The 25,787-nt window shown below is 35.4% G+C and overlaps 2 protein-coding genes across 4 annotated transcripts in view; both read right to left on the bottom strand.

Moving 5' to 3' along the window:
• Positions 1-5,940, bottom strand: part of SLC30A6 (solute carrier family 30 member 6) — a 42,010-nt gene extending 36,070 nt beyond the window's left edge. The window contains exons 1-2 of one of the 3 annotated variants that reach the window (XM_077772780.1): positions 5,878-5,940; positions 1,725-1,811 (exon numbers count right to left, since the gene is read on the bottom strand). In XM_077772780.1, the coding sequence (XP_077628906.1) occupies positions 1,725-1,811; positions 5,878-5,880 (90 nt within the window). In that variant the 5' untranslated portion in view covers positions 5,881-5,940. Of the gene's footprint in view, positions 1-1,114; positions 1,133-1,724; positions 1,812-2,170; positions 2,321-5,877 lie in introns of those variants that run through there. The other 2 variants (XM_077772781.1, XM_077772782.1) reach the window with 2 other exon arrangements.
• Positions 5,941-14,597: 8,657 nt separating this feature from the next.
• SPAST (spastin) overlaps positions 14,598-25,787 on the bottom strand; it is a 55,041-nt gene continuing 43,851 nt past the window's right edge. Inside the window, exons 15-19 of the mRNA XM_077772796.1 lie at positions 25,702-25,744; positions 24,654-24,733; positions 23,255-23,325; positions 21,354-21,394; positions 14,598-14,909 (exon numbers count right to left, since the gene is read on the bottom strand). Of these exons, the coding sequence (XP_077628922.1) occupies positions 14,787-14,909; positions 21,354-21,394; positions 23,255-23,325; positions 24,654-24,733; positions 25,702-25,744 (358 nt within the window). The 3' untranslated portion in view covers positions 14,598-14,786. The remainder of the gene's footprint in view (positions 14,910-21,353; positions 21,395-23,254; positions 23,326-24,653; positions 24,734-25,701; positions 25,745-25,787) is intronic.

Genomic DNA, 25,787 nt, shown 5'->3' with positions numbered 1-25,787 from the left:
TCGGAATTGGGGTAATACAAGAAGTGAACTGGAAGGACAAGAGATGGAAATTATCAGTGAAATGCTTGAAAATGAGACAATAGTTTTAACTATTATAATTGATAATGTCTGTGGTATGATCATAGGAGTGGATAGTTGGAAGGGATGTACGACAAGATTATTTATTATAAGGGGGCGCCTGGGTGGCTTAGTTGGTTAAGCGTCCGACTTTCGCTTAGGTCATGATCTCGTGGTTCGTGGGTTCGAGCCCCGCGTCGGGCTCTGTGCTGACTGCCAGCTCAGAGCCTGGAGCCTGTTTCAGTCTGTGACTCCCTCTCTCTCTGACCCTGCCCTGCTCACGCTGTCTCTCTCTCTCTCTCTCTCTCTCCTAGAAATAAATAAAACATTAAAAAAATTTAAAAAAAAAAAAAAAAGATTATTTATTATAAGGAAGTAAGGAACTGAGAGGTAAGGATCTTCCTTATAAGAAATTACCAAGAACTAAGATAGGAGAAGTTCTAGGAACTGATCTTCCTAGATCAGTTTTTTTCCTACTACCAACACTGTGGTGTACTGTGCTTCAATAAAGTATATGGTTCAAGAATTTCCTACTTACTTCTTTAACATACTTTTCATCAACAAGGTCATGCTAAATGGGCTGGATACACAAATAGACAAACTTCCTACCTTTGGCTCTTTAAGTTTAACAACGATGGCCATACACTATTTTCAAGTATTAGAATTATTGAGTTCTGACTATATTCCAAGGTTTTAGCAAACAGAAGATATAGTGATAAGAAACAAAGAACAGAAGCCTCTAATCAAGTATCACCATACATGGCCAAAATCACTGGTTTACTTATTATGCTGCAATGAAGCTAGGTTTATTTAAAATTCTTCACATACTTATTGAGTGCTTATTTTTTACTTTTATTAAAAAGTGGACATAAGACACAGTTACTGTCTTCAGAGAGCTTATAGTTTAATTTACACAATAATCAGAGTAATGAAAACAGAAAACTAGAATGTCTACATTGTAACCAAAAAGGGTAGTAATTATTATTATTTTTAATGTAAGCTCTACCTGGGGCTTGAATTCACAACCCTCAGATCAAACCGATTATCTTTTACTTACAGTCTCAAAGCATAAGGTATTTTTCCTTCCGTACACTAAAAATGAGAAAACATGGCTTTAAACTACATCCACTAGAGTTGTAAAAATAAAATAAAAATAGCTGTGATGCTGAAAAAAGAAATAAAAGGCAATTACAAAATAATTTTTCTTTAACACTCATTAGAATTAGAATAAAAACTTAACTGAAGCCTAGTTTCCTCCCAAGCAAACATCTGTGTATCAAAGTACTATACTTTTACATTAAAAATTTGCTTGTTCAGGGGCACCTGGCTTGCTCAGTTGATAGAGCATGCAACTCTTGATCTTGGGGTTGTGAGTTCGAGCCCCACGTGGGGCACAGAGATAACTTAAAAATTTTTTTTTTGCTCATCCAACATAAAAAAATGAAAACAGTGTGATGTGGGTGCCAGTCTGGCTCAGTCAGTAGAGCATGTGACTCTTGATCTCACGGTTGTTGAGTTCAAACCCTACATTGAGTCTAGAGTTTACTTAAAAACAAAAACAGTGTGGTGGGATCAAAAGTAATTTCTATGTACCTTAAAAATTACTTTTTTCAATGTCTTTATGTTGTGTGTGCAGTGATTAAAAATAGAGTTAACAAATAACTTACCCTTCGGTCAGCTGCTACAAGTCTAAATTCCTGAAATAACTTGCCAAAAAAAGATCTCTGTGGTTTTCTAAAGAGATGAATTGTCCCCTTTAAAATAAAAAAAATAATAAAATCAGCATTTAAGCATATCTTTTTCATATCCTGTGATGCAATATAATAGTAACAACATTTACTGAACACTTAGTATGTGGCAAGCAATTACTCTAAACACTTTACACTTTACAAGTATTTTTCTATTTAATTCTCACAATAATCTATGAGATGGAAACAATTTTTAGTAACTTGTCCAAGGGCACACTGCTAACAATTGGTTGAGCAGAAATTCAAATTCAGGCATTTTAGCTCCAGACTACACTCTTATATTTTTAAACAGATTAGGTAATTTTGAACCAGAAAAGCAAACCATCTGCCAAACAGCTAAGCTGGAAATAAAATATTACATTTACCTAATCAAGAGGTTCTCTCTTAGGCAAAGTATCTAGCATCCTGGCTAGCCTCTGTAGTCCTTGTTAGTTCACAGTATGCGTCCAGTAGAGAAAAGGCATGACGGTGGGGTTACCAAGAGAAGAAATATACGTGGAGACTAGAATTTGTCACTCAAGTACAGGAAACCTTAGCATTAACATAAAGGAGAGTTTAAGCACATACGAGAAATTATTTCATGATTAAAGCAGTATCCAACATCAGCAGGAGAAAATTTAAGCTATTCAATAAACACTCTTTTGGAGAAATTAAGCTGGATCCTTACTATATTTCTGATTTTTTATTCTGTTAAAATTAAAATACAAAACTAGAGTACTTGAAGAAATTTATGGATATATAACTTCATCATTATCTTGGGAATATAATACCCTACAAAAAACAAAAACAAAGACAACCCCGGGGAGGAAAGACTAACTGTGGAAAAAAGGATTTTTAATTATTATCCCAAAAGCAAAGTACTGTTTCTAGGCATAAAAAAGTCTTTCACAATTTTCGGTGGGTCATATACAATAATTTGACTGTTAAGTGCCATGTACTTAAATATTTATTTGGTTTTTAGTTTTTAGTAAAATGCTTTCTTAGATGGTAAGGCCATGATCGCCTAATACCTACGTTACATTTCTACCTCATCACTGGCTGATTTGACTTAAACACTTAAATTCCACAGAAAGCAGTGGAAGTGAATGTTAACAGATTTAAACTGAGGAAAACTTACAGATTCAACTCCAGCACAGGTATGATTTTCCATCTGGGAACATCTCAGTAGTTATAAAAAAAAAAAAAAAAAGATATATCCCTTTCTTAAAAACTCAGACATGTCATTAGTTACATTAGGTTGAGACTCAGAAAAATAAGGTTGAGCAGTAGAAATCTGGCATAAAAATACAGAATGTTGATAACTGTTGAGGCCAAGTGATGGCTATATGGGGGCCCATTATATTCTACTTTCTTGTGTTTGAAAATTTCCATAATAAAAAAGTTTTAAGTAAAACATACTTTAAAATATAAAGCATTAGAACAAAGTACTAACCAAATAGAGACCAGCATGTGTGTAACTCTTAAGGCTTTGCTAAGCTAATTCAGTTGAAAAGGAACAATATCTATTTTCATTTGAAATGCTAATGAATGTTAATGATAATGAATATACCCTATTCTTTTTTTTTTTTTACAAATAGTTTATTGTCAAATTAGTTTCCACATAACACTCAGTGCTCATCCCCACAAGTGTCCTCCTCCATGCCCATCCTCCCCTCCCCCAATATACCCTATTCTTAAAGAGTTATATGTCAGTTAATTGGTCCCAAAGATAAATTAATACTGCTTAATACTGTTATCTTCTAACTTCATCCCACCTTAAATTATTTAAGTTACTTTAACTTAAGTTTCAGGTTGAGACAATTAGGTTTATAAAAGGCAGAAGGCCATTTCCGATGCCATTCTGATATTGCTTAAAAGAGGTAAAAACCCACAAAAATCCTAAATTCACGTCACTTTGTCCAAAATTATATTGGCTCTCCACTGCTATCAAGATAAACTCTTAATATTACACCCTGAAATTCAATGCTTTCAATGACCTAGCCTCAGTTTCTTTCCAGTTTTACCTCTTGCTTCAGGTAGAAATCAACTCCAACTAAACTGGTGTACCCCTGTTTCATGATCGTTAACGCTCTAGAGCCAGACTTGTCTAACCCAAGCTCCAACAGCCCTGTTATACTTAGCAAGTTACTTGACCTCTGTTTCCTCATCCAAAAGAGTAATGAAAAGTAGATTAAGAGTGATGGAGTAAGGCACAAAGTACTGTTTCATGGATGACCTTCCTAGATTATTCCAAATCATACTGTTTTTTATGCCACTTGCTTTGGAATGAACCAGAGGATAGCCTTCATCTTGTCATCTTGCACTGAAGGTAATTTTTTAGTAACTTCACTAATGACAATGGCTATTATTTCCTTTACATTTCCTAAGATAGCATTGTGCCTTGCATATGACACCTTAACAAAACATGAATAACTCATAAAACTCTTCTTCCCCAAAACTTTTAAAATAAACCTTAAATGCTATTTTTCTGTATTACTAATGATGCAAGCACAAAAATTTAGTGCCATAGGTATTTGGTGTTTTATAAAACAGGTTTTTATTGAAAAACCTCTTCTGGGCCAGGCACTGTTACAAGGCTCTGAGAATACCAAAGGTTCTGCTCTCAAAGAGCTTACAGTCTCAGAAGTGAGGGTGACACGCAAATACACAATTTTAACAGTTTGATAAGGGCTACAGATGTTATTGGTAATTAGCACCATGTTATCACGGGAGCACAAAGGAGGCATCGAACAGAATGTGAAGATGGGGCAGAAAGGCTCATGAAAGAGACTAAAGGACACATAAGGATTACACTGATGAGGAAGAGGAGTGAGAGATGAATGATTTCCACAGCAGAACAGAATGTACAAGTCAGGTGCTGTAAGGACAGCATGATCTGCAAGCTGGTGACTGTGACTGGAAAATGAATATATGTATGTGCGAAACGAGGATACACAGAAGCTTGACAACAGGTTGGTATGCCGTGCGAAACCGGACTTTATCTTGAGGATTATGGGGGGGTGGGGAAAAGGAAGGATTTTAAACAACTGAGCAAGGGAGTGGCATGGGCAAATTTTATAAACTTAATTCTGGCTACACAGTGGTGAGTATTTTGAAGCAAGCAGCTCGAAGGCTATTTGGTTAGCCCCCCAAAAGTAAACTTTTACCCACTTCCTGTGTAAAAAAGAGGGATTACAGAAAATTTACGGAAGAAAAATTAAGTATAAATACAACATTTTATCGACCATACCGACTCAAGGAAAAAAACTAAGAGTAACAATGGCTTAAGCACTGAAACGTGGTCCTTTTCTCCTACGGAGGCTATCAATAAGAGATCCATGAATTTTTTAGATAAAATGGTGTATACTCTTTTGACGCTGAAGTTACAATCAACTTATCTTTTGATGAAATTCAGAGAGTTATACACGTGATTTCTAAAGGTCTAACGAGACTAATTTCTCTTAAAAAACAAACACACAAAAACCTTTAGATCAAACATCACATCCCCCAAACCGTGGGGTATGCTGTAATCTACCAACGCAGGGGAAAAGTGCACCAAAGACATTCTACCAGCACCTGGGCTTTCTCCGGTCATTGGGCCTTCTGAAAGCTGTTGCTCTATCAGGCTATCCGGCACTCCATAAAGCCAAGTTGCCCCTTGGCCTCAATATCCTACTCATAACCTTCTTCATTAATATGCCAACAGGGTCGTCACTGGTGTAAGCATCACTAACTACGGTCGCTGTTGCTGTGGACTCGTTTTCACATCTTTTGCTGGTGTAGTCGTTGACGCCAGCAGAGACTTTTGTTAAGTAAATCTCGGCAGGGGAAAGTCAAACTTGCTAAGGACTGAAAGTTCGGCCTCGAGCAGGGCCGGGATACCAAGCGTCCAAGGAACGGGGTGAGGGAGCGAATAGGGATCGGAGCTCTGGGAGGAATGCTTTGGACGTCAGCCGCTTCTCCCCGGGCGCCGGAGCACAACCTCGAGGACCCCTTCTCTGGGCAGCTGAGGCAATGTCAAGGACGCTTCAGGATGAGAAAGATAAGAGGAATCACGTACGACAGAAGCCCTCACACCCCCCAGCCAACTCACCATGATAAGGAGCAGCACAGCTCCCGCCGGAAGACACCCTGGGAGCCAGCTTTTCCCTAGAGCGGAAGGGGTGGGGTATCAGAGGCCGATTGGCGGAGAGAGACGCGGGGGCGGAAGTGCGTGAAGGACCTCTTGTTCCCGCCCCTCCCCGGTGGCCCCCGAGTTCTAGAGACGTGAAGAGCGACCCTACTGAGGCTTACGTGGAGTAGAGAGCTAGTCAAGGCGCAATTGGCATTTATTTGTAATGCTCGGAAAGTTTCATTTAGTGCTGAAGCACTTTTACCCATGTTGTGTGATTTAATTTTTTGCAGTACCTTGTGAAACAAGTAATATTCCCATTTGAGGAAGCCGGAAGAATAAGAAACTTGCCCAGAGGCAGACATCTGGGTCTCCGTAGTACTTGAATTTTAACTCAGACCAGTTACAGAATACCGTGTTCAATTTCCTAAAACACTATTCGCATACAATTAATTTTATTACGGAAGTAATATTATAGAATACAGGAAATAAAATAATTTGATAACGATTGAATATCCAGCACATGTGTATCAGGCAATGGTCTCATGAAAATTATATACTAGTAAGAGACAAAACAAGTAGGGAGAAAACAATGTTTAATATATTGATAGTGTCTGTAAAAATAGAGTTATGGGTGAAGGGGCTGGAACCTGAGTAGTTCAACTGGGTATCTAACTCTTGATCTCAGCTCAGGTCTTGATCTCTCAGTCATTGGTTCAGCCAGGGTTGGGCTCCACACTGGGTGTGGAACCTGCTTGAAACAGATAAGAGTCTTGCTACAGAGAGTGATTGGGTAGCTAATTTATAGTAGTGGGAGAAAGGAAATAAAATTTGACTTCTGAATGACAAGTCTTTCCACAAAGATTATTCCAGGCAAGATAAAGAAGCCAGTACTTAAGTCAAAACCAAGCAGGAGTGTTTCAAGGTCTGAAAGAAGACAGTATGTCTGGAGCTTTGTGCTTGAGGGGAAGAAATGAAGAAATCTAAATGGTAAATGGGTCAGATCAAGGAGTTTCTAATTTAGGGGTAAAGAGACTGTTTTTTTGGGGTTTTTTTCCAAAGTGAGACAGGAAGCTGGTGGAAGGAAGGAAGTGACCTTTACGCTGTGATACGGAGAATGGGCTGGAGGTGAAAGGTAATAGCGAGCATTTACTAAGCACTTATGTGGTAGGCACGGTTCTAAGCATTTAACGTGTATTAGCTCCTTTAATCCTCATAATATCCATTTGATATAGATACTATTATTAGCCCATGCTTCGAAAATTGTGTGCTAAGGTCACACACTTACTTAACGACAGAGCTTGAATTCTGTACAACACAACGTAGTTCTAAGCCTTACTCTGTGCTAATTACTCCTGGACAAGATTAGAAACAGGAAGATAGGACATTATTGCTTCATTTACCCAGAGCATATATTCTTTATTTTTGAAGTTTCTTTACAGTCTTTTTAAAAACAAAATTGGAATCAAACAGTACATACTGTACTGTTTTGTGTAAGGACGAGTCTGACTTTTTTCTTGTATCTTAATTTTTCCATAATTATGTTTTACTGGCCTTAAAAAATTCAGTCATACACATATGCTTTAACATACATAATTCCTCACTGATGAGTGTAACAGGGTTTAAACATAGCAAAAAGAAGTCTCTTGGGCCTCCTGGGTGGCTCAGTCGGTTGAGCCTCCGACTTCAGCTCAGGTTATGATCTCGCAGTCTGTGGGTTCGAGCCCCACATGGAGCACTATGCTGACAGCTCAGAGCCTGGAGCCTGCTTCAGATTCTATGTCTCCCTCTCTCTCTGCTCCTTCCCTGCTCATGCTCTGTCTGTCTCTCAAAAATAAATAAACCTTAAGAAATTAAAAAAAATCTCAAGCTATTTTTTAAAAAAAGATACGCTACAAGAAATTGAATATAAAATCATAGGAAACAACTACACAGGAGATCAACGATGAAACAGAAGACTTGAACAATACTATACACCTATTAGACCTAATGTATCTTAGAATACACCACCCATTAACAGGAGAATACACATTCTTCTCAGGTGCATATGAAGCATTTTCCAGGATAGTGCATATGTTAGGCCATATAACATTTTTCAAAAAATCTGAAAGGATTAAAATAGAAAACATGTTCTCCAAACATACTGGAATGAAATTAAAAATCCATAACTACAGGAAATTTGGGATTATCACATCTTGTGGAAATTAAAATAGTCTTTAAATCAGTGGGTCAAAGAAAAAAATCTCAAGAGAACTTTGAAAATACATTGAGATGAATGAAAATGAAAATTCAACATACCAAAACTTACTGGATATAGCAAAAGCTGTAGGTGGAAATTTATAGCTGTAAATGCCTATATTTTAATGTCTTTTTAAAATTTATTTCTGAGAGATAGATAGACAGCATGAGCAGGGGAGGGTCAGAGAGAGAGGGGGAGAGACAGAATCTGAAACAGGCTCCAGGCTCTGAGCTGGCTGTCAGCCCAGAGCCCGACGTAGGGCTTGAACCCACGAACTGTTAGATCATGACCTGAGTCAGACGCTCAACCAACTGAGCCACCCGGGCACCCCATGTAAATGCCTATATTTTAAAAAGAGGAAAGACCTCACATCCGTAATCTAACTTTCCACCATAATTTTAAAAAAGAACTAAAGCAAACAAAAAGTAACTAATAAAGCTTTGAGAGGAAATACATAAGTAGAGAATAGAAAAATAGAAAAATAAACAAAACCACAAAAATTGGTTCTTTGGAATGATCAGTGAAATTGGCAAAGCTTTACCTAGACTGACCAAGAAATGGAAGACTCAAATTAATAAAATTAGGAAAGAAAGAAGACATTTTACTATAGGTCTTGCAGAAATAAAGAGGATAATAAGGGAATATTATAAACAATTGGATGCCAACAAATTAGGTAACTTAGATGAAATGGACTAATTTCTATAAAGACACAGATGTCTGAAACAGACTCCAGAAGAAATAGAAAATTCAATTAGACATTTAACAAAATACTTAATTTATAATTCAAAAAAAAAAAAAACTTTCCACAAAGAAAAGCTCAGGTAAAGATAGCTTTACTGGTGAATTCCACCAAACATTTAAAGAAATAGCACCAACCATTCACAGACTTTTCCCTCAAATAAGAGGGAAGACTCTCCAATTCCTTCTACAAAGCCAGAATTACCCTGATACTAAAAAGAGACTAAGACAAGAAAACTACAGACCAACATTCTGAGTATGTATGCAAAAAACCTCAACAAAGTAGCAAAACCAACCAACCGTCATATAAAATGAGTCATACAGCAGGAGTGAGTGGGAATTATCACAGGAATGAAAAGTTGGTTCAACATAATGAAAATTCGTGTAATACACCATATTAATAAAGGACAGAAATCACATGATCATCTCCATAGATGCAGAAAAAGCATTTGACAAATCCAACACCCCTAATTGGAAAAACACTCAACAAAGTAGGAATAAAAACACAGAAATGGGTTATGTAATAGTCTTTTTAGTTTGGACATACACTATTTTGTAATTAGACCTAGATCTTTGTATGAAGTCATTAGACTTTTTATTTTGAAAGTATTTTTGCTGTTAATCTGCTTATTCTCCATCCAGCTTTTTTGCTATTGTTTATCTGTATTACAGTCTTGTTGCATGTGTTTTGTTCACATTATTTCTGTTTAATGTATAGGGAAAGTTCCAAAGTAAACAGATGTAGAGTATAAACCTGCTAAACCTTCAGTTCAATAAGACCTAGCAATTGGAAGTTCCATTAGGCTGGCAATCAATTGTTGAAAAAGTGATTGGTCAAATTATGCCTTGGTTATCCTGGGCCTTCATGAGGACATTCCCTGCCTTGTTCATATACCATTTTGGTTCGTCTATATTCTAGGGTCAATGATTGTTTGAACGTATTATCATTTCCCCTCCCTGGCTGATTATAAAATATTTTTGCTATTTCAATTGGTATCCAGAAGTGGTCTTTGTTGTATTTATTCTGCTTGGGGTTCACTGAACTTTTGGAATCTGTAAGTTGATGTCTTTCTATATTCAAGTAATACCTAATGGGAAACTTTAGGTATTACTGCTTCTTCAAATGTTTCTTTTGCCCCATTCTCTTCCTCTCCTCTACTTTTGGATCCTCAAACCAGAGGTAGATTGATATTGTCCCCTACTCCTGAAACCAATATTACACTATATGTTAAGTAACTAGAATTCAAATAAAAATTTATAAAAAACAAAAATTCCACATGAATTAAAAATAAAGTAAAACAAAAAAAAAGTGATATTGTCCCAAAGATATCAAACCTTTGCTATTTTTTTTTCTTTCTTGGTGCTCAAATTTAGTAATTTATTGTCCCCTACTCCTGAAACCAATATTACACTATATGTTAAGTAACTAGAATTCAAATAAAAATTTATAAAAAACAAAAATTCCACATGAATTAAAAATAAAGTAAAACAAAAAAAAAGTGATATTGTCCCAAAGATATCAAACCTTTGCTATTTTTTTTTCTTTCTTGGTGCTCAAATTTAGTAATTGTATTGGCATGTCTTTGTTTCTTTCCTCTGTTGTGTCCCAGTTTACTCTGAACCCATCCTGTGAAAATTTAGATACTAGAGATTTCATGTCAGATTTTTATTTTTCATTACCAGACTTTCCATTTGGTATTTAAAGTTTTTTTTAAATTTATTTTTGAGAGACAGACAGACAACGTGAGCAAAGAAGGGTCAGAGAGAGAGACACAGAATCCAAAGACAGGCTCCAGGCTCTAAGCTGTCAGCACAGAGCCTGACACGGGGCTCGAATCCACAAACTGTGATATCATGACCTGAGCCAAAGTCAGACGCTCAACCGACTGAGCCACCCACGCGCCCCTCCATTTGGTTTTTAATTTCTATTTCTCCACTGAAAATCCTAATCTGTTCCTCCATCTTTTCTTTCCTATTAAGAAGTAATAAAGCTGTTTTAAAATAATTGTGTTAATTTCAACCTGTAGGTCATCTCTGCACTTGCTTCTATATATTTTCTATTGATTGTGGATATAATTTTTTTGTATGCTTAATTTTTTTTACTGTGTACTAGACTCTGTGGATATATTGTGAAGACTCTGAATTCTATTTTCTTCTAAAATGTGTGTTTTCTTCTGGCTAGCTCTTAAATTACCAATGGATAATCTTGATGCTGTGAAAGCTTTATTTTAAGCTTTGTTACAGTGAGTTTATCCTTTTGCCCACAGTCCTAACAAAACTATGGTCCTTAGGTCTAGGATGTTGTGCTTCCACCTTATTATGGTCCTTTTTGGATTTGAATGGGAAATCCAAAATATTTACTAAACATATCTTAGTGGAACTTAAATTTCAAACTCCGTAACTTCTCTACAGTTCGTTAGACTTCAACTATTGCTTTCTGCTAGGTTTGACTATTATACTGCACAGGTACAATTTTGGAGTCCACCAAGGATGTGAAAGACATTTATATGCATTTTCTAGAGTTTATAGTTCTGAAATTCTCTCCAGGATTTCTCTAATTTCCAGCTGTTCTACAAGCCTCAAATGACTCCTCAGCCCAGAAAGACATTCTGCTTGAAGTCTATTTCTAAACACACTGCACAAACTGGAAATTGCCCTTGGGCCAAAAGCTAGTTAATATGGATCTCTTTGAGTACACAATTTTGTGCAATTTCTGCCTATTCCTGCTTGCTCTTCAGAGTCTTCTAATTATTGCTTTTCATATTTTCTTCAGTTTATAATTATTGGCAAGAGTTAGTCCAATACAAGCAACTGCTAGACTGCAACCTCTGAAACCTTGTTTCAAATAAACAAATTAAAGGTAAAATAAAATTTATCATTTATTTCCACATTAGGATAGAAACCCACTTTATGTAGCTAAATCCTTTCATATCTTCCCTGTAGAAAAATACAAAAGACCAAATTAAAATTTGAGACAAGTATTTCAAGGAAAATCCTTTGACTTAAGGGTCCAAAACCAACCTATAAAAGGCTCATTCTACCAAAAGAATTCATTTTTGTACAAAATATAAAGAATTCTAGCTTATAAACAAAGACTGCTGCATATTTACTTACATTGTAATGCTAGTATCTGCTTTTCCTCCACTTCTTCCCAAGCACAAAGCATAGTCAGAAATCCAATAACCTCAGTAGGTAGACTGTCTTAGACTAAACTTTTACCCAGGGTGCCTGGCTGGCCATCTGTCAGTTGCGTGTCTTACTCTGACTCAGGTCATGATCTTGTGGTTCATGGGTTTGAGCCCTGCATTGGGCTCTGCGCTAACAGCTCAGAGCCTGAAGCCTGCTTCAGATTCTGTGTCTCCCTCTCCCTCTCTGCCCCTTCCCTGCTTGAACTCTGTCTTCTCTCTCAAAACTAAGTAAAAACATTTAAAAAAACAAACAAACAAAAAAGCTTTTACCCTTAAGATTATCTGGAAGGACAGTACTGATTCTTACCTCTGGCTCAAAGTCCAGTACATCATTAAGTTTTAATGTCATTCACAAAACTCTGCCATGTTAACATGAGCACACTAACACTGAATTTTAAGCATTGCCTTTCATGACGTTAATATGACACAGAGCTCAATGCAGAATCCAAAAGGTCATAATCTAATATTAATTCAGAAAGCCTCAACAACTTCGATCTTTATTTAAAAAGACCAGACCAATCCCTTACACCTCCAATTTTCATGATCCTTCTATGGGAGAAAAAAAAAAAGCTTAAAATAAAACTTGGTCATAGTAAGTCACAGAAAGTAGTTCCCTAGCTCTAAGCTCAACTTCAGACTTTAGTCAGGGAAGTAAAATAATTTCTATACTGTATGGTTATTCATACAATAACAGAATTCTGACTCAGTGTTTAGGACAATATTAACTTGCCTATCTTTTAACATTTGAAATCTTTGTTATCTAAAAACTATTCTAATATAAATAGTGAGCTACATTAAACTGCTGCACATAGAATCATGATAATTTTAAAGATATTTTAAAAGTTGAGCTTGAGGCACACAGACCTTTAATTTGACTAAACAGTTGTTCACATATGAATAATGTTAATCCTTTTCTAACTTGAAAATACAAGTGAAATTTTATGAGCTTTATTGAAAATGTCTTCACTTTGGATATCCCCAATCTTGTCATCATATATGTATAATGCATAATCTTTCATCATCAAGATTTTATAATTGATGCTTTAATGTTTGAGACCTTAAAAAGATACAACATATGACTGAAAATAGGCATGGTTCTGGCTTGAAAAATTTTTTTCTATTTATCTCAAGCCTCACTTCTGTTACCTAGGGAGTTCTAAGGTCATGATTAGAAGACACTTTTAAATTACAGCTACAAATAGCATATTATCTTAAGAAATGATACACCTTCTATATTTACATCAATCTTTGACAGGAACAAGAGGAAATTTTAGAAGAATGTATGTCTTCATTATAAAATTCTTAGCTAGCTAGGGCAAGTTTTTAATGTATTCTCTCAACACCAAAGGGATTTTCCCTAAATGAAAAAAAATCTTTGTCACTACTATAAAATTATTCTTTCCACCCAGGACATCTTACACAAAAGCACCAAAGAAAATTTCTGTAAACAAACTTTTAACCAGTAAACTAAGGGCAAATATCCATTTGCCTTTATTACAATATTTAAAAAGCCATGATATGAGTCACTACTTCCTACAATGACAGTTTTATAATAAAATCCAGGCATACTTATACAAACAAGAAACGGAATTACTGTACATTTTGGGGGAACAAAAGGCAGATTAACAGACTAACTTTTAGTTAACAAAGTGAGCACAAGAAACCTATAAAATGTATGCAATGTATAAAAATTCAGTAATTTTTAAAGTTTCATTGAAGGGATTAATCATTTTTAGGAATAAAAGATGGTAGATCCACTGGCTTATAATTATCCTGTAAACAGTAAGAAAGCAATAAGCAATAAATTAGAAATGTCTTAGCTCTCAGTACTTCCCTTCTCTCACACAGGAACCACTTTTATGGCAGTTAAAATTGGCCTTCTTAAATATTAGAATAATCCGGCAGAAAATAAACTCCATTAGGAATAAATTAACAGTCTACAACAGATTTCTGACAAACATATTAGAAACAAATACTGCAGGTCACATGAGGATTGATCTACACGTTGTATGACAGAGTGACTCAAACCTTCTAACCTTCTCCTTTTCTATTTTACTAGATTTGCTTTGTTGGTATCAACAAATGGCTTTCTAAAATGGCAGCAAGGTAACAGAAAAGTGAAAATGCAATTGTATCCTGTCTATAGATTTATGAAAAAGAAAAAACCTTCAAAACACTTTTTCCTATTACTGTTACATAGGAAGAAGTTTCATTTGGCACACTGGATTTGTAAAGAGAAAAGAAAAAGTAGAGTGTTTGGTATTTTAATCATCTGTAGTAAAGACAACAGTAGGAAAGGAAAATAGAAAAATTACTATTTTAAGAAAAGACATCAGAAGACAAACAACCAAAGGCGCTTGTGTCTTCTACCATTCACTGTCTCTTGAATACTTTCATCTGCAACACAATATACAAATTATTATTTACATTATGATTATATTGGTAAAGAAGACCAGAATCAGTTTTTGTTGTGCTCTAACTTACAGTGCCCACTGGGATAACTATCAACATAGGCAAGAAGGCCTTCAACAAAATACTCAATTTGCATTGTATATTTTATTTAAATTTCTTGTATGGTTCATCTGCTGGGGTGCACAAGTAACTGTAAGACTCTGAAAAGTCCTGTAAACTTAGGCTGAATTTCTGTAGCTTATCACTATTCAATGAAGATGGTGTATTTCTCTCTTCAAAAGCAAAATGCTCTGCAGGCTTACAAAGGTCTTTCCTTAAACAGTAGTATCGCCAAAGTCCTTGTTCCAACGTATGTATGCTTCTAAGGTTTGAGGGCTCACGCTGCGTTTTATCTTTTTCAAGGATTCAGTGAAGTCAGATAATCGAATATTTCTCATCTAGATTTTAAAAAAACACATGACAATACAAATGATGAACACATATACAATAGTTAACCCAAAGATGGATTAAAGTAATGATGCTATTGCTTATTAATGTTATCAATCTATATAAATATATTCTTAGAAAATTACATTAATCATCTTATTTTACATATTATTACAGGGTAGGCAAGTTTGCTATGTAAGAAATCTTACAAAAATGCTATACTAATGAATGTATTTAGCTTCCTAGATATTAAAATTTTAAATCATTGATATTCCCATTACAAAAACAGAAGAAGGCACCTCTTCTGTTCAGTAGGTTAAGCGTTCGATTTCAGTTTGAGCCCCAAATGGAGCTCTGTGCTGACNAAAAAAAAAAAAAAAAAAAAAAAAGCATTAAAAAAACACAGAAGACACTCATTATACAAAATTTGACAAAATATAGACAGGCAGAAAAAAGAATCACTATCCCACCATTCAGAATTCTCAAGATTCACTGATTACAAGCATACTCTAACTAAAATCACGATAGGTTTATCAAAAAGGAAAAGAGTAAACAAGAAGCACATGAGACTTTTAAGGAAATACTGCTTTTACAACATTTCTTGTTCCCATTTCTGACCAATTGGCTATGAGAATGTAGAACAAAACATGCTGAGTTAACATGTATCTGTATCTACTTAAAGATTTTTAAAACCCAAAAGGAGTTTGGCACAAAGTGATCCATTTTAAAAGTTGTCACTAGCATATACATGTGCATTTTGCCCAAAAAGAAGTTAAAGGAGAATCTGAGACAATATGTCAACTGATACTTATATATATTCGTTTTATTACTCTTCTAAAACCCAACCTAAATACTTCACACCCTCTCTGATATCTTGCTACCCAAAGATTGGGAAAATCACCCACATTTGTAACTTGTAACCTAATCTTAGTCAAAAAATAAAGGATATATACTGTTAACCACTTAATCATTATATGAGCCCTACATGTTTTCTTATTTAGCTTTAAAAACATACTGGGTCTTCCTAAATTCCAAAGTGTGGAAGGATGATGAATATATTACCTATGATATTCCTGAATATAATTTGTTATAGAAATTGAGGTTTTAAAGGTTTTGATGAAATTCTAATTAAACTGTAAAGTATGGTGTACATATATATGAAATTTATATAAGATATTTTTAAGTAAGAGACAAATGTATATAGGAAAAAGCAACTGGTAGCTAATTTGAAAAAGAGAAAAATAAATAGCAAAGATGTCTTCTCAAAAAATAATAAAATTAAGCTGGTATGAACTGTGTGTTTTAAAAACAAAGTACATTATACCCTGAATTTATAGCCAAAAATTTTTAGCATTAACTTTTAAAAACACAGAATTCCAGTACAATTGAGTTCTTATTCTTTTAAACTATAAAAATCAAATTGAGTTCATTTCACCTAAGTGTGTATACATACAAGTACCTGACAATACACTTAGTTATTAAAGTTGTACTGAATAATGGCTAAATAAAATTCTAGTGTACTCAGGGCACCTGGATGACTCAGTTGATTAAGCGTCTGACTCTTGATTTCAACTCAGGTCATGATCTCCTGGTTTGTGAAATCAAGCCGTGTCGGGCTCTGCGCTGACAGTACAAACAAAGTCTGCTGGGATTCTCTCTCCCCCTCTGTCTCTACCCCTCCCCTGATCATGCTCACTTGTGTGCCCTCACTCTCTCTCAAAATAAATGAATAAACTTTAAAAAAATAAATAAAACTTTAAAAAATGACAAAATTCTAGTATACAATTTTAGAAACCAAATTACTTGTTTTTATCTCATCTCATAAATGTGACTGATAAAAATAGATTTTATCCTTAATTTCTATACCAAAATGCCATTATAAGGGGTGCCTGGGTGGCTCAGTCAGTTAGAGGTCCGACTTTGGCTCGGATTATGATCTTGCAGTTCGTGAGTTTGAGCCCTGTGTCAGGCTCTGTGCTGACAGCTCAGAGTATGGAGCCTGCTTCAGATTCTCTGTCTCCCTCTTTCTCTCTGCCCCTCCTCCACTCTGTCTCTCTCTCTTTCAAAAATAAATGTTAAAGAAATAAACTATTTGTAAAAAAAAAAATATATATATATATTCATGCATTGGTGGGATAATTAAAAAGACAAAACAATTAGAGCAAAAAAAATAAATAAATGTTAAAGAAAAGTTTTCAAAATGTTATTATTGAGTATTTATGTATTTTTAAACCCATGGACACTTACATGTGGATCCACAGTATCCACACATTACACATATGTAAGTCTCCATAGTATGTATGGCCACTATGGATACCAGGACACTATGTAAGTTCCAAACTGCTTTAAGCATTTTATGTATATTAACTCATAAGTCTAAAACTAACAGCTAAAAGTCTATCAAGTAATTAATACTAAAACCATTAGATTAAAAAATAAGTAAACTGGATAAAAGTATACAGTAGAACCAAAACTTTTAACAAGGTCACAAATGGAACCGTAGTGTTATTTCTTATAATTCATTGAGTTGTTTCATTTTTAATTTCAGTGTTCTTCTCCAATGTTTAGTTTAAAATAAGGTTCATATGGGGTGCCTGGGTGGCTCAGTCAGTTGCGTGTCCAACTTCGACTCAGGTCTGATCTCACCGTTTGTGGGTTTGAGCTCCACCTTGTGCTCTGTGCTGACAGCTCAGAGTCTGCTTCAGATTCTGTGTCTCCCTCTCTCTCTGACCCTCCCACACTCTGTGTCTCTCTCTCAAAAATGAATAAACATGAAAAAAAACTGAAATAAGGTTCATACATATTTTTAAAATAGTGGATAAAATTATATTTTTAGGTATGGGATTAAAATTCAAGTAGATGTTATGCTGTAATACTGGAATAAATGTACTCCATGAGAATAAATTCATGATATTTTAAAAATATGTGTATTTTCAGGCACTTGCCATTGGAGAAGGCTAATTTAACACCAGTACTAATAAAAAACAATTTAGTAAGGGGGTGCCTGGGTGGCTCAGTTGGTTAAGTGTTAAACTTCGGTTGAGGTGGGTTTGAGCCCCACCCTGTTCTCTGTGCTGACAGCTCAGAGTCTGGAGCCTGCTTCGGATGCTGTGTCTCCCTCTCTCTATGCCTCTCCTATGCCTGCACTCTCTGTTCTCAAAATTGAATAAAAGTTAAAAAAAAAATTAAAAACAACAACAACAATGTAGTATGAGTTTCTAAACCCAGAATCTTAACACTATTCTCCATTAAAATGAACCAGGGTTTTTGAGGCACCTGGCGGGCTTGGTTGGTGGAGCCTGTGATGCTTGAACTCAGAGTTGTGAATTCGAGCCCCACACTGGATGAAGAGATTACTTACAAATCAAATCTTAAAAAGAAAAAAATGAAGCAAGGTTCCTGTAGAGTTGCTGATTCCAGATCTTAGGATAGGCAAATTCAGTATGTGCCTTGTTCCCAGAATTCAAGAATGCTTCTCAAACTCTGAAGTAAGGTTGAGGCAGCACATTTTAATGTAAAAAGCTTATTTCCTGGCCAAATGTAAACCTTTAAACGTTAAGAAAAAAAGTTATAACTGATTTACAGAAATGGTGGGCATCTTCTGACATGTCTTGGAATGATTCCTGCCTCTTGTTAAAGATGCCCTTCTGTAATGCCTTCCCCTTAACTAGACATTAAGAACAGAATACCGCAAAAGTGATGGAATATCACTTTCAGGATTAAGTTATAAAGACTCTGACCTCCATCCTCCTGACACTTTCTCATCTTCCTGGCTTTGCGTGCTTGCTTTGATGAAGCAATTGCTATACTGGAGAGAAGCCTATTTGGCAAAGAACTAAAGGTGGCCTTCAGCAAACGGCCAAAGAAAACTGAGGCTCTCACCTCAACACCGCATGAAGAAGTGAATCTGTCAAAGAAGCACGTGAGTGAGCTTGGAAGCAGGTCTGCCGCAACTAAGCCTGATAATGACTACAGCCCTAGCTAGCATCTTAGTTACAGTTCTGTAAGCAACCCTGAGCCAATACCTTGATTGCAACGCTCTGAGAGAGCTTGAAGTGGAGAACTCAGTTACGCTGTACCCACATTCCCAACTCCATGAACATGTGAGGTAATAAATGCATGTCACTTTAAGCTAAGTTTCTGGGCAATTTGATATATGGCAACAGACACCTAAAGTGGTACAGCTACTCTGGAGAACGCTATGGAGGTCCCTCAGATCTATCTTGTTTTAAAGTCATGAGTTACTGGGGCACCTGGTGGCTAAGTCAGTCAAGCATCCAACTCTTAATTTCGGCTCAGGTCATAATCTCACAGTTTGCGAGATGAGGCCCTGGGTCAGGCTCTGCACTGACAGCACAGAGCCTACTTGGGATTCTCTCTTTCCCTCTTTGCCCCTTCCCTGCTTGTGTGCACACTCTCTTTCTCTCTCTCAAAATAAATAAACTTAAAAAAAATAGTCATGAGTTACTAAAAAAGAAAATAGACTCAAAAATTCTTTATTCTTCAAATAAAACAGGAACTATAGATGACTTTGTTCAGTGCATAAAAATGTTGCTCTATGTTCTCATATGCATACATGGAATGGGTAAGATATAGACAAAGGACAAAGGTTAGAGCTACTATCAGTAGAAAACAGGTCTCTTTTCTCATCAAATTAATAATGGACAGAGTTGAGGGGGAAAAATGGACCAGGGTGCCTGGATGGTTTAGTCAGTTGAATGTCCGACTCCCAATTTAAACTCAGGTCATGATCTCAGGGTTGTGGGATCAAGACCTGCATGGACTCCATACTGAGCATGGAGCCTGCTTAAGAGTCTCTCTTTCTCTCCCTCTGCCCCTCTCTCACACCTGCACTCTCTCTCTCTCTCTCATTCTCTCAAAAAAAAAAAAAAAAAAAAGGGATTCATAAGAATTTCTCTTCCCTAAGCAGTCACATACTATCAGGTTTATGCTATATTATCATTAAAAAAGTAATATGTTTGTGGGATGTTGTTAATAAATTATACCTAAAACTATTTTTAAAAATCCACATGACACTTTGGGAACACAAATTATATAGTACTTACATATAAAAGAGAATTAAGATATGTGGAATTAAAATTATAAATCAGATAAAAGGGACTTGGGACTCACACTTTAAATGTGAATATTTAAGGGGTGCCTGGATGGCTCAGTCAGTTAAGGGGCTGTCTCTTGGTTTCTGTTCAGGTCATGATCTCTTGGTTAGTGAGATCAAGCCCTGTGCTGGGCTTTGCAATGACAGTACAGAATCTGCTTAAGATCCTCTGTCTCCCTCTCTGCCCCTCCCCTGTGCATACTCTCTCTAAAAAAAAAAAAAAAAAAAAANTGTCTATAAAAAAAAAAAAAAAAAAAAAAAAAACATTTAAAAGTAAATAAATGTGAATTTTTAAGCTAGATACCAAAGAAGGTATGTGGAATTCTCTATTCCTCAGCTTCATTCATATCAAACACACTTTAGACAAACAAGACTTTTAAAACGGAATAGTGGGGGCGCCTGGGTGACTCAGTAGGGTTAAGCGTCTGACTTCGAATCAGGTCATGATCTCACAGTTTGTGAGTTCGAGCCCTGCATCTGTCCTGACAGCTCATAGCCTGGAGCCTGCTTCAGATTCTGTATCTCCCTCTCTCTCTGCCCCTCCCCCACTTGTGCTCTGTCTCTCTCAAAAATAAATGTTAAAAAAAATTGTTTTAATAAAAATAAATTTAATAAAATAAATGGAGTGGTGGTACAATAAGTATGAAGGCATTCTTAGTAATGTAGTTGATTAACTACCATGCACAAGATACTGAAAACAACTAAGTTTACTTGGAAGCTTAGAGAAAAAAGACTGCCAAAATGTTCTCAATACTTTCACTCTATGTTAACAGCTCACTGTCCCTTTAATAGCTAGTGAAACTTGGGCAGTAAAAAATATCTGACATGTAAGTTACAAATATAATTTAAGACTGATTTTAAAAGTTTGCTTACATAGTTATTATGATCATTCTGCATATCCAACTTTATACTTTCCAGGCAATCTTTTTCAAAAGAAACCTCATAAGAGGGCCTACCACATTAACAAAAGGTAATGAATTACATTACAATGGTATTGCTTTTATAAAGAGGAAAACAAACACTGAAAAACTAATAGAATACCAAGGGATTAACTTGTTAGAAAGGGTAAAATCCTCAAGTTTTCCATGATTTTCTTCTGTTTAGTAGTTACATAACATGATTTGACAGAAAATGACTTAATGACTATGTACAATGTTTTTTGTCCATTACCAAAGAACACTGTAAGAGACTGTAATTTGATATGCCTCTGTATTTTGAAATGAAGCAAAGATAACTTCTTCTGGCTTCTAAACAAATCAGAGACAAAAATCCACATAAAAGAGGAGTCTTACAATACAGAGAATCAGAGCAAAGAAAAGATAATTATAAAACAGTATACCTCGCTGGCAGACATATTCTTTACTTGTTCTGGTTTCAGTTCTGTAAAATATAAGACAGCCACTTAAAATAAAAGATTTCTAAGTTTAAATTGCTGAAAAGCAAAACCAAGTACAATGGTCTAAAAGTACATGCTTGATATAAATTATTTATATTAAAAGACACACAATATTAAGCACAATTTATAAATGCTTAGAATAATATTCCTTCTTAGTAACTGAGAGGCATTCAATTTCTTTGCATATTGCCTAAGATTCATAAATTTTACAAATCTGAGAGGGAACTTAAAAGATTCAACTTGTTCTTTACAAAGGCTCTAGGTTATTTTTTTTTTAAGCCAACAGCTTTTGTCTGCTTCAAAATAATAGCTAAAATATTCTGAAAAAATACAAATGGTTTATATATTAGCTACTGTTTGAGTCCACTATCTGAACAAGATTTTATGCCTCTAGCAGCAAGAGTTTGTTTGACTAGAATGCTTTGCCCAGAATCTCAAAATATATTTTCAAGGTTATACTTATTTTTCTCCAAAGCAGCAATTCTGAGTCAGTACACTGTCTTATTGCACAAGATGTGTTCTAGAAGCTGCATGTTCCATGTTCTATTTTATCACCACAGCCAGCAATCTGAGTGCATAGTTAAGAGCCTCACCCATCCACTGCCCATGCTGCCTGTGGAAAAGCAGCTGAGAATATCTAGTCTAAAGTGGTATCAGAATGGTATTTTCAGAATCAACAAATAACCATGAATCAACACAAAGCAATTCCTCAAAAGATATAATAATACAAGTAAAAACTTCTCTTAGATACTTTAATTTCAAGTGATATCAGAGTATCGAAGTTGAAAAAAGCCCAAAAGCAAGTAAGAACATTTTCCCTTTATTTTTCTTTTCTGCTTCTTAAAAATATTTTCTTTTCCTTTATGTTTTCTGCTGGCTACCTACTATCACGAAGGGAAACAGAGGTGGCTGGGTGGCTCAGTCGGTTAAGCGTCTGACTTCACCTCAGGTCATGATCTCATAGTTCATGAGTTCCAGCTCCGTAGTGGGCTCTGTGCTGACACCCCAGAGCCTGGAGCCTACTTTGGATTCTGTGTCTCCCTCCATGCCCTTCCCCAGCTCACACTCTCCCAAAAATAAAATAAACATTAAAAAACTTAAAAAAAAAAAAAAAAAGTGAAACATATGACAGATGATAATTTATCAAGGTGAATATTGTTTAATGTACAGAGCTAATCACTATGTGTACTGAAATAAATATAATCTTGTATGTTAACTATATTTCAATAATAAAAATTTTTTAATTAAAATAAAAAACTGAAACCTGTTGTTTATAATAGAGGTCACAGTCTACTGACCCCATGGACTGTCTCTGTATGGTCTGTGAGTTAAGAATGGTTTCACATTTTTGGTTTTTTTTTTTAAAAACAAACAATAACACAAAAGAATATGAAATGAAGAGCATATGCGGCCCCACAAGCCTAAAATATTTACCAGGCCCTTTACATTCAGTCTAGAAACTACTTCATACCAGGATGCCTAGATGGCTCGGTTGATTAAGTGTCCAGCTTCGACTTGGGTCATGATCTCGCGGTTCATCCTGAGCTCTGTGCTGACAGCTCAGAGCCTGGAACCTGCTTCGGACACTGTGACTCCCTCTCTCTCTGCCCCTCCCCCCTCATGCTCTGTCTCCTTCTCTCTCTCTCTAAAGAATAAACATTAAAAATTTAAAAAAAAAAAAAAAGAAAAAGAAACTACTTTGTTTCAAGTTTTCCAGCAGCTTCAATGCTCTCCTACTACTACCTAAAAACAAACAAACAAAAAAACACTTCTCAATAGGGTTTCTTAAACTTTGAAAGTGGTCTAGTAAATAGGTCTAAATGTTTCAAGCTCTGTACACATACCTCGGATAGGACCCAGTGCTGCATCTTTTGCCAAGGCTGTTAGATCACTTCCTGAATATCCATCAGTCATTCTGAGAATGGAAAGGAAGAAAGAGCAAATTATTTTCATCTTTGCAGATTTAAACTCCTCTGTGTAGAAAGAGGGTAAAATCTAGTTTGCCTCTGTCATCAAGCAGACAGCTACGCACTTTGATTTTAGGGCACAGGAAGGTCCACTTGCTGAAAACAAACAAAACCATCTATGGCAGGCAGGCTCCTTAGAATGAATGTCGCAAATTTTCATCATAAGAACCATTCCTTTAGATTAAGGCATATCTCCAGGAAGCTCCATTAAATTGTAAATACAACAGCCATAAGCCATTGCTGGCCAACTGACAGTTAACTGTCATTAACTGAAGTTAATATTTCTTTATCTTGACAAAGAACACTGCCAATCAAGGTAGATTCCTTTTTTTTTTAATTAAAATTTTTTTAAATTTTTTCAAGTAAGCTCTGCACCTAATGTGGGGCCTGAACTCAGAACCCTGAGATCAAGAGCTGCATGCTCTACTGACAGAGCCAGTCAGGCGGCCAAGGTACATTTCTTTAAATACAGGACAGACAGGGCGAAGGAAGGGTCTGGGGTAGAAGACATTGGCAAAAAGAGGCACACCTGAATGGGATGCCACAGTGGAGAGTCCTGGGCAGCCAAGAGATTATCAAAGGGAACTAAGAACTAGGGAGGGCAAAGAGGAAGAAGAAAATAAAACAGGAAAAGAAAGCATTTACTTATCATATACTATGTTAAATAACTATAGAGATCAAACATTATTAGTTGAATTCTTTACTGAAATTACAAAGAACAACCTCAATATTTCCAAGTATTGAATTCATTCTTTCTTCATAGGTATCCTGGGACTCAGAGTGTTTACTAAAATTACTAGCTATTCACATACTTCAAAATTACTTTGTGAGATTTTTCAGTGACTAAAATTCAATAAGTGCATCTCCTATATTCAGTTTCTACTTAAGTACACCACTTATAAATGAAGATGTGAAACTTAAAAAAATGATGTGCAACATAAAGTACAAATTTATATGAAAATATTTGTGTTGGTGTGGGCAGAGATAAGAGTCTTAAAATTTTTAAACTATTTTAATACCACTTGTAAGTTTTAATAAATTTATAAAAAGCATGTACTGCCATCAGATATTTAGGTCATGTCTTGTAGAGGATCTATAAATTTAAATTTAGGTAACAACGAGAGATAAAAAAACATAAAGGACGCAGAGAATAAGACAAGCAGTTTTCTGAAAAAAAATTACTCATTTCATACTTGAATTTACTTTAAACAAAAAAGAAGAAGAATTCTTAAAAAAAAAAAAAAAGTTTTAAGATAAACCAAATCAAATTACTCACCTAGCAAGTTGTGCTAGTTCTTTTTGGGTCAATGGGCTTCCTTGTTTACATAATAGATTTTTAAGTAAAAGTAGTCGTGTCTGAGAAGAAATATTAAAAAAGTATCAGTCTGAAGAATTAGCTTAATGAAATATCCGAAAATTTGATCCAAATCCTGACTCTTATTTATGAGCTGAATGATCACACATGAATCACTCTAATTCTTAGAGCTTCACTCATGTCTGTAAATTAGAGTTAAAACTACCATTTTTTGAGAGTTCTTGAGAGACTTAAAGATAATCCAAATAAGGCACTACGAATTAGCCGCTGCTATTAATAAGGATGTTAAGGGTCTGAGCTAGACAACCACGATTTTTAAAAAAACACTTTATATGAAGTATGAATTCATATAACACTATTCTCCCCATTGTAAGTGAAACATTCAGTGATTTTTAATAAATATACAGTTTTGCAACCATCACCAAAATCCACTTTTAGAATATTTCTATCACCCCAAAAAGTGTAATCATGCCTATTTGCAGTTAGTCCCCACTCCCATCTCTAGCCTTTGCAAACCACAATTTCCTTTGTTTCTAGGAATTTCCCTTTTCTGGACATTTCATACAAATGGAATCACATGATAGATTATCATTTACATCTGGTGTCTTTCACTTAGTATGTTTTTGAGGTTTTTCCATATTACAGCATATGTAAGTATCTCAACCCTTTTATTTGCTAAACAGTATTCCACTAAATGTATAAACCATATTTGCTTATCCATTGTCTAATATATGAACGTTTTAGACTCCTTACAGTTCTTGGCTATTATTTATAACGGTGCTATAAAAATTCTTTTACATGTCTTTGTGTAGACATATGTTTTCACCTGTCTTGGGAAAATTCTTAGGAATGGACTTATCGGGTCTTATGGCAAGTTTACATTTATCTTTTTAAGAAATTGCCAAATTGTTTTCCAACCTGGCTGTACCAATAATTGGAAGATCACTATTGTCAAGATGGTAGTCCTGGTTTCTGTGTTAAAAAAAAAAATTCAAACATAGACACATACCTCTTCATTTGGTAAAGACACATATACCCGTTTGATGAAACGCCTAAAAAAAAGGATCGGAACAACTTCAGAAACATAGTTTTGAA

This window comes from Crocuta crocuta, unplaced genomic scaffold (assembly GCF_008692635.1).
Source record: "Crocuta crocuta isolate KB4526 unplaced genomic scaffold, BGI_CrCroc_1.0 scaffold363, whole genome shotgun sequence".
Lineage (NCBI taxonomy): Eukaryota > Metazoa > Chordata > Mammalia > Carnivora > Hyaenidae > Crocuta > Crocuta crocuta.
This window is presented reverse-complemented; position numbering and strand designations above follow the sequence as displayed.